The sequence below is a fragment of the Melitaea cinxia genome, chromosome 7 (assembly GCF_905220565.1).
Source record: "Melitaea cinxia chromosome 7, ilMelCinx1.1, whole genome shotgun sequence".
Lineage (NCBI taxonomy): Eukaryota > Metazoa > Arthropoda > Insecta > Lepidoptera > Nymphalidae > Melitaea > Melitaea cinxia.
In genome coordinates, this window is record NC_059400.1 from 17,860,225 (window position 1) to 17,870,512 (window position 10,288).

Below are 10,288 nucleotides of genomic sequence, written 5' to 3' on the forward strand. Positions count from 1 at the left end.
AGACAAACAGCGCAAATGAATAGTATATGTTATCCTAATTTATTAATTAATATTTGCAATTAATGGCTTCAACTGGTGTCGAATATATGCTATCTTTACTGTTTTAGTCTTCAAAGGTTAATAAAATGTAATGTACTTAAACTCTAGGTTTTGATAATTGCATCGTTGCACTTAAAGGTTAATCTCTCTTCTCATTTTACTTCTTCTTTTCTTTCATTAAATACTCTTTTTTTTTTTTGAGTGAATAGTCACTCTTTTTGACGTTTGATTTTTTGACTTATATTTATAATAGGTATACTTTATTTCGTTTGTTCCCTGCTTGTTACGAAGTTTACCACATCAAAGGCCACAAAATTTTTCGCTTATAAGCCGAATTCCTAACGGAAACTAATATTTTATGTTAAATTATAGAATTCTACAAAGCAAATAGAATTAGTAACAATAATTGCATTGAACTATAACAATGAACTGTCAGTGCTATATAAGTAAATATATAATAGGTTATAAGTTTGATAGCCAAACGTAGTCGGAATCTAATGAATGTTCAGATAGAATTATTAAGCATTTAACTCGTGTTCATATAAATAAATTGATTTGGGTTGAAGCACCTCGTCTCTATTATGACTCCAAAGACTCTTTGGATTAATGATACATTAAGTTTACAGAGTCTGCCAAAACAAACCTTTGTTACTTTAAATGAGTACCTAAGCGTTAGAGTTTGTTACAAGAACAAAGTTTAAGGACGTTTTGAATCTAGAGTTCTTTAAAATCCTCTTTTGTTTTCCTTTGTTTTAGTCTCTCATTTATTATATGTATAGATGTATAGTATTTGTGTATGTATGTATATAAGTATGTATGTATCTTTATTTGCAAGACGGGCAGCAACGTCTTCAGTGCGACAAAGCCAGCCCTATAGTCACCAACCCTGCCCAGCATGGTGACTATGGACAGAACATGTGAGTTCACGGCATTTTTGGCGCGAACTTGTAGAGGTCTTACCCAGCAGTGGACTGTATTAGGCTGAAGTGATGATGATGATGTGTACTATATTTTAGATATATTTTATTTATTTGTTTTTCTTTCTTTCATATATTTTTTGCCCCTTTCCACACCTTTCATATCAGTCCTCTGACCAAAGGTTGCCTGGAAGAAATCGCTGCATTAGCAATAAGGCCGCTGCAACCGATGAAACTGTTTTTCTTACAATTGTAATTCTGTATTTTGTGAATTGTGTATTAGTGTGCAAAAAGTATAAATAATAAATAAGTCACAAATTATAGAACAGTATAAGTAGAAAATCTAGGAGCGGTCAATTTTTGATATGATATTAAAAAAAAAAAAAAATGTTTAGAAAATCTAATTGTATCTTGTACACTTGTTTATTATAAACGCAAAGGGATAATTGAACACCGCAACCGCTCTTCCGAGTTTCAAATCACAAACAATCACGCATCTAACGTTACAAAATAATCAGATTTACATAACCACAATTAAGATATTACCAATTGTATCCATCGTTTGAGGTTCATACATATATGTTAAGTGGTTGTTAATTTGATTCAATATTTAGATAATGTTTTATTGCAAACGCAAAGGGATAATTGCAAGTTGCGCGCGCGCTGCGTCTCGAGACGGTCGTGTCACACGTGATTACAGTGAAACCGTTACGGCGGCGGCGTTACAAGTTTCGAAAATGACGTTAAAGTGTAATAGTTGTAATATAGTTATTAGCGAGTTATTAGCATACGTGCAAAACAAGCTGTCTGTAGCAGATGAGGACAGCATTGTTAGAATATGTGCTTCTACGTTCTCATCGGAACAAATTGAGGATGCAAAAAACTTGCTCGTGAATTCCCTACCGGCGGATCAGCGCAAAACTACGAGGAAGGGTAAAGGCAAAGAAAATCGCTCCATGAACGATATAATCGGCCTTTTTAAGGTCACCGACCCTGACGTTTTGCCAATTTTCGTGGCGAGAGATTTAGATAAATTGCCTCCGATTACATTTGATCACCTGGACGTATCTAAACTACTGAAGGATCTGGCTGTTGTGCAGGCTGACATTAAAAATATCAAGTCTTCATACGTAACCGTCGACCAGCTGGAGGAGCTTAAAAGGGAGTGCCAACATTTTAAGCAAACGTCGCCGCCCTTTTCGGCGGTAAAGGTGAATATGCGAAGAGGAGCATATCGGGACAGTGGTCCGATTGGATTGTCGCAATTCGATGATACGATTATTACGAATCAAAGTCAACATCTTAACGGGGAACCGTCATCTCCGAAAGATTGTAATCTGAATTACAGATGTATAAATTTTATGGAGGGTAATTATAAATCTCAAGTAACGGTCGGCAGCGTTGTCTCAGCTGGTGAAGGAGCGCGCGTCGCGGAACAAGTAATCGGTGCGGTAGCGGGTGCGGGCCGGCCGAGTATTGCATCATCGCCGACGCCCGCGCCGACCGAGCCACGAGCCAGCCCGCCAGCCAGCTCGGGGGCAGCGTCGAAACAGGCAGCGGGTGCAATTGCGCGGTCGTTCGCCGAAGTAGCGAGCGCGGAGGGGGAGTGGAGAGTGGTGCGACGAGGCCAGAAACAAACGAGATACCGTTATACGGGAGCCGCGGGTGTCTCCAACGAAGAAAGTAATTTTAAAGCGGCAGATCGAAAAGTGCCCATATTTATAACGATGATTCATCGGGACACGACGGAAAACGATATTGTGCAATACGTTTACGATAAAACGAGAGAAAAGATAATACTCGAAAAGATTTCCTTTAGTAAAGAAAACAAGGACTACAACGCTTACAAATTTTTTGTATCAGAGCGGAAAATAGATATTTTCTTAGATAAAACGCTTTAGCCCCAAGGTGTGATTTTTAGGCGCTTCGTCAACTTCAAGCGCAACCATAGCTCTGGAACGAACGGTACAGTGAATACCGTGAACGGCCCGACCCCAAATGGTAATGGATAAAATTTTCCCGTGTACTTTTGTCAGTTTTAATTGTAAGAGTATAAAACGATCAGCTGAGCATGTGAGGCAGTTGTGTCAGTCATCGGATGTTATTGCGCTTCAAGAAACGTGGTTATTTCCACACGATATTCAGTTTCTTAGCGAGATTGATGACCGTTTCGGCAGTACTGGCACCTCTGCGATAGATACGGCGGCGGGCATGGTCTGCGGTCGACCTTACGGAGGTGTAGCGTTATTGTGGAATAAAAGTGTATTTCAAAATGTGTCAGTAATAAACTGTGATAATCCGCGAATATGTGCGATAAAAATAGTGCTGGGTGATAGGTCCATCCTAGTGTTTAGCGTATATATGCCGACGGATACAGTGGTAAATCTCGCGGAGTTTACGGACTGCCTCAGCTCGGTGAGTGCTATTATTGATAATATTAATATAGAATGTGTCTATATACTCGGCGACTTTAACGCGCATCCAAATGAACGCTTTTATGAAGAGTTGACGTGTTTCTGTGACGAACAAAACTGGTCATGTATAGATGTACAGTTTTTAGGAGTGAGCGCGGACACATACACATTTGTTAGTGAAGCCCACGGGTCGAAAAGGTGGCTAGATCACTGTATAACCACGAAATCTGCGGTATCGTCTATTTTGAATGTTAGTGTAAAGTACGATGTGTTGTGGTCTGACCATTACCCTTTAATAATTAAATGTAATTTGGATATTGTTAAACCGAAGTATACGAGTACATATAAAGTTGTAAACGGGATTCTATGGGGAAATAGAAAACCGGAGGATATTTTATTATACACGAAATTATGTCATGAAAAATTGAGATCAATCGATTTCCCCGAAGATTTTCGTTCTTGTAGTGATTTTACTTGCGAGTCTACCGATCACACTTTACTTATCGATAAATTATATGGCGAAATTATAGATATTTTGACGGTAGCCGCAACGGAATCCAACACTGTAAGATTGCGTGGCGGGAGGCGGCCGGTGGTTGGGTGGAACAGATATGTGCGCGATGCTCACGGGGAGGCCAGATCTAAATTTTTAATGTGGGTTTGGTGGGGTAAACCAGATAGTGGAGAAGTATATGAGGAAATGCGGCGTAGTCGCAATGTATTTAAGTCACGCTTACGCTGGTGTCAAAACCACAGCGAGCAAATTAAAATGGACATTGCGGCTACGCAGCATTCGAACAATGACTTTAAGAACTTTTGGAAATCTACCAATAAATTAAATGGTAGACCTGGCTTACCAGTGAGCGTTGAGGGTATTAATGACCATAGTATTATAGCGGGCATGTTCAAGGACCATTTTGCGGTGACGTCACCGTTGGGACCATCACAGCTTGGAAGAGATGATTGTACGGGTGGTCAGGAGATTGAAATCCGATTTACAGCAATGGATGTCAATAATGCTATAGCCTCTATGTCCCGTGGCAGGTCTCCTGGCCATGACGGTCTGAGTATTGAACATCTAAGATATGCGGGTCCTCATCTGCCCGGAGTGCTTGCCATGTTTTATAACTTGTGCATGGCACACTCGTACTTGCCTTCAGCGCTGATGAGAACTGTGGTGGTGCCAATTGTGAAGAACAGAACGGGGGATGTGTCTGATAAATCCAATTACAGGCCTATCTCACTAGCCACGGTTGTTGCGAAGGTTCTTGACAGTTTGCTTAGCGTCCACCTTGATAAATATATAAGCTTACATGATAATCAGTTTGGTTTCAGGCCAGGTTTATCAACTGAGTCGGCCATACTATGTCTGAAGCAGACTGTTAAGTACTATTCGGTTAGACGTACATCTGTATATGCCTGTTTTCTCGACCTTAGTAAGGCTTTTGACCTGGTAAGTTACGATATCCTATGGCAGAAATTGAAAAATACTGGACTGCCTGAAGAAGCAACCAGAATCTTCAAATATTGGTACCGTAACCAGGTCAATGTTGTGCGATGGTCCGAATCTTATTCGCAGCCATATAGGTTGGAGTGCGGAGTTAGACAGGGAGGCCTAACCTCCCCTAAGCTCTTCAACTTATATGTCAATGCCCTCATAGAGGAGCTCAGTGGCACACATGTCGGTTGTCACATTGACGGAGTATGTCTTAGCAACATCAGTTACGCTGACGACATGGTGTTGCTGAGTGCTTCTGTTTGTGGCTTAGCGAAACTGTTGAGCATATGTGAAAACTATGCTCACAGTCACGGCCTTATTTATAATGTGAAAAAAAGCGAATGTATGGTCTTTCAGGCCAAGGGAAAAGCATTACCATCAATTGTACCACCCATTAAATTATATGGTACGCCGTTAAAGAGGGTGTCGCAATTTAAATATCTTGGTCATGTGGTAACCTTTGACTTGAAAGACGATGCTGATATCGAGAGAGAGCGCAGAGCATTGTCGGTTAGGGCGAACATGATAGCTCGCAGGTTTGTTCGTTGTTCCACCCCGGTTAAAGTAACGCTCTTTAGAGCTTACTGTACTTCATTTTACACAAGCAGCCTGTGGATCGATTTTACGCAGAAACAGTACAATGCTCTGCGCGTTCAGTACAATAATGCTTTCAGGATGCTGATGGGACTGCCTCGATGCTGCAGTGCGTCGGGTGTGTTCGCTGATGCGCATGTTGATTGTTTTCACTCGACCATGCGCAAGCGGTGCACATCCCTGGTGCGCAGGGTTAGGGATAGTCCCAGTGGCATCCTGAGGGCATTTGCTGACAGACTGGATTGTCAGTACCTGAACCACTGCCGTATGGTTCACGTGCTGACAAATCAGGGCTGTATTAGATATAAGATATAGATTAAGGTAGTTTTAAGTTTACTAACATTAGACTAGTGTTTTTCTTATATATGTTACTAACAAATATGATCTTTAAGGTCGAAATAAATGATTTATTATTATTATTATTATTTATTGATAATGCTTGGTGCAATCTTTAACATTCCACTGCTGGCCTTTTTCTCTATGTACCAGAAGGGTCTAAATTTAAGCCACCAAGCTACTTCACTGCAGATTGGCGGATATATTCCCTACTATGAGCAACGATCGCTATCAGGTGCGGTAATAACCAAGGCAGAAAGGAGGAAGAAAGCGCGTTAGAGAGACCCACAAGAACACTCAGACCAGGAAGAATTATTTGTACAAATAGAAATATCCACTTCCGGTCGCAATTTCACTGGTTAATGATTGGAATTTCCAGAATTTTCACTGGTTACATGGATTTGAATTTTCATAAAATTCCAAAAACAATATTGAAATTATCTGAGAATAAATTTAAAGTTTGTATTAGACGGAAATTAACAGCTAAAGATTATTATTTGGTGCATGATTATAAAGATGATAAAGATGTGTGGACTTAGTAACGCGGTATTTCATACAAGATATTACCAAATTTGTATCAAAACACTTTTTTTTTTAAAGAATAACTGTGGAGTTTCTTGCCTTCTTCTTAATTTTGGTCTAAAATTATTACAATTACTTAATTAACAAATATAATAAACAATAGCTTTTAAAAGTCACACCACGTAAAACGACGCTGTTCTAAGGTTATGTCCACTGTCTGTTTTTATGCGACAGTGATGTGACAAAATAACGAGGCAATTGTAATAGAATATACTTGTAATCTTAATATAATATGGCGGTTTAATATTAAATAAAACGTTATAATTTTATAATATATAATGTACTTAGTATTTAATAAAAGTAACAATACAATAAAGGTACGCCCAACAAAACTTAAGAAAAGTAATGTCATAATATCAGTCAGATGAATTTTAAAAAGCGTTGAAATTAAAATTACTTACTACTGATTTTGAATAATTGTGTTTGCAGGCAAACGAAGACAAACCGGCTTCAATTATATCGACAAGTAATACAACGTAGGTAGACGAAAAAACAGTCGAGTAAATACGCATTATCAAAGATTACTCAAAAAGTTGTGATCAGATCTCGATGAAATTTAAATGTGACCACGTAATAAACATCGGCTTTTGATTAAATTAAAAATCATTAAAATCGGTACACCCAATAATAAGCTATGTGGATTTTGGAGAGTTTCCCTCGACTTCTCTGGCATCCCATCATCAGATCCTGGTTTCCTTATCATGGTACCAAACTAGGGATATCTCCTTTCCAACAAAAAAAGAATTATCAAAATCGGTTTAAAAATGACGGAGTTATCTCCGAAAATACATACATATACACACACACACACATATATATATATATATATATATATATATATATATATATATATATATATATATATATATATATATATATATATATATATATATATATATATATATATATATATATAATAAAGCTGAAGAGTTTGTTTGTTTGTTTGTTTGTTTGAACGCGCTTATCTCAGAAACAACTGGTCCGATTTGAAAAATTATTTTTGTGTTAGATAGCCCATTTATCGAGGAAGGTTATAGGCTATATATCATCACGCTAAGACTAAAAGGAGCGGAACACCAATGAAGAATGTTTCAAAATCGGCGGTTCTTTTTTCCTTTTGAGAGCTTCCGCTGCGTGCGCTGTGAAAACAGTTAAAGTTTCGCAAAAATCATGTAAAACAAAATTGATCCTCTTTAAAAGTTCTAAAAAAAGTCTGCGACAGCATATATCTATCTCTTAAGGTTGGCTCACTATAACCTTTTTTATGCTAACCAAGTTTGTCCTAAAATAATGCATTATTTGCGAAGATGTTTTTATAAACATGATATTAATCCTTATCTAAATAAATACGTTATTCCTTACAAGTATTTAATTAAAAACATAATAGCCTTTTACACAATTCGATTTCCATGAGTATCTCAGGAGATATCGCAGTTTTAAAATAACATCGCAGCAAAATAATTAAATTTGGATTTACTTAAAGGATACAGGTTTTTATTAGTTCCAGTATACGAACAAATTTCTCTGGGCACGAGATGGTAAATTCAAACTTGACGTTCTAGCTCTACATGAAAAATTGTGTGCACCGTCAAACCCATTGATTTGACAAGTCGCAGAGCCGCGATATTATCTATTTCGAAATGTCGAGCTGTATTTAGTACCAAATCCTATTTATTGCACATGTCTTGAAATGCGCGTTTTGCATGCTACACTGCGACACATTCTCTGACGATCCGTTCTTTTCATTTTCGTAGTTACTATTATTATTATAATCATCATTTCACGTACCGTACCGTAGTCTCTAATTTTTGTCTGTCTGTCTGTCTTTCTGTTGGCTTATCTTCGAAGCGGCTGAACCAATTTTTATGGGATAGTCATTAGAAGATAAAAAAGGTTGGGGGAAAAATATAGGCTCCTTTTTATCCAGAAATTTCCGCTAAATCGGGGTTTTACGCGGGAAAAACCATGTTTACCGTGTCCGAGTACTTAACGCCCAGATAGATATGACATACCCAAACATTTTTTTATTAAATACGACAATTTTTTGCGATCAAATTATTTTTATTTAGATAATTATGTTGAATTTTTATGGGACAATCATTAGAAGATATAGAGATATAGTGATGAAGTTTATAGGCAACTACTTTCCTCAAATTAACGCGGGTGAAACCGCTGTGCACAGCTAGTATATATATATATATATATATATATATATATATATATATACGGTCATACGTAGTTCATATCTACGCTTCAGCCTGTAATATCCCACTACTGGGCATAGGCCTCTTTCCCCATGTAGGGGAAGGATCGGAGCTTAATCCACCACGCTGCTCCAATGCGGGTTGGCGGATATATTCCCTACTATGAGTAACGATCGCTATCAGGTGTACATGATAACAACCGGGATCGACGGCTTAACGTGCTCTCCGAGGCACGGTGGGGAGACCCACTAGGACTGCACAAACACGACCACGGCAAACACCATGTATCATGTATGGCCAATACAAATGTTTGTTTTGTGCGGGGATCGAACCCGCAATCGCCAGCGCAACAGGTACAATCCATGGCTGTGACCGCTGCGCCATAGTGGCGTCAAATTTAGTGTAAAAAAATGGAAAAATCACTAATCTAAGCAGGCATGTATTTAAACATTTGCTTAACGGCCCACTTGTATCTTCCTATTTTGCAATTAAAAATATGTTTCCTGTAAGCGCTTGTTTAGACCACACAATTGAAGTAAAGCTTAGGCTATTGCCTACACGATAAGCTTGCACTGTGTTTTACATTTACTTTATGGGAGACCCACAAGGGCTGCACAAACACCCAGACCACGGCAAACACCTGTATGGCCAATACAAATGTTTGTCATGTGCGGGGATCGAACCCGCAACCGCCAGCGCAACAGGTACGATCAGTGGCTGTAACCGTTGGGCCAACGCGGCGTCATTCATATATATATATATATATATATACGGTCAAATTGAGTAATCGCCTCCTTTTTTTTTAATCGGTTAAAAAGATGAAGATGCTTTTAAAAGAAGCATGCGAAAAAGTCACAAGAGATGACTGGATGAAGGTGGTTGAAAAAACCAAAAAGATTATATTTGATGACTTTGACTGCGATATCAGTAGAGATACTATGATTGACAATAATTTTATTATACACGTTAGTGAAGATGACAGCGTCTCCTAAAGCGAATTGGAAGTTTAAAAACTGTTTGACATAGTTTTCATTGTTTAAGGCTTAAAACTATGTATTTCATACTATACATTTTCCAATAAATAAAGCATTTTTATTTATTTTTCCCTTCGTTACATTCAGAAATTACGATTCAATTCAATTAATTGATCTATTAACACGTTCGCGGACACTAGGGCCGATTTTGCAACGCCACTTTTACACTTCATTATTGTATGAAATGCTGTAGCCGCACCGTCACTAGTGAAAAGTACTAAGTATTTAAATAAAATCATAACGGCTATAGGCTTTACCTGCTTTAGCCGTTCCGTCACTAGTAACGATATAATAACTATGCATATAGGACGCAACGGCTATAGCCTTCGTCTGCTATAGTTGTTCCGTCACTTGAAAAAAGTATATAATTATAGAGATAGGACGCACCGGCTATAGCCTTCACCTGCTATAGCCGTTCTGTCACTGTCAAATAGTTTATTACAATCAAATAGGGCACACCGGCTATAGCCTTCGCCTGCTATAGTTGTTCCGTCACTTGAAAAAAGTATATAATTATAGAGATAGGACGCACCGGCTATAGCCTTCACCTGCTATAGCCGTTCTGTCACTGTCAAATAGTTTATTACAATCAAATAGGGCACACCGGCTATAGCCTTCGCCTGCTATAGCCTTTCCGTCACTGTCAAATAGTGTATTACAATCAAATAGG

General features: G+C 38.3%; 2 protein-coding genes across 2 annotated transcripts; both read left to right on the top strand.

The window, feature by feature from the left end:
* Nucleotides 1-1,693: 1,693 nt before the first annotated feature.
* On the top strand, nucleotides 1,694-2,857 carry LOC123654930. The gene has a single exon (XM_045590786.1). The coding sequence runs from the start codon at nucleotides 1,694-1,696 to the stop codon at nucleotides 2,855-2,857; it is 1,164 nt and encodes a 387-aa protein (XP_045446742.1).
* A 103-nt stretch (nucleotides 2,858-2,960) lies between these two features.
* LOC123654931 lies at nucleotides 2,961-5,777 on the top strand. The gene has a single exon (XM_045590788.1). It carries the CDS (start codon nucleotides 2,961-2,963, stop codon nucleotides 5,775-5,777), a length of 2,817 nt encoding a protein of 938 aa, XP_045446744.1.
* Nucleotides 5,778-10,288: the final 4,511 nt, after the last annotated feature.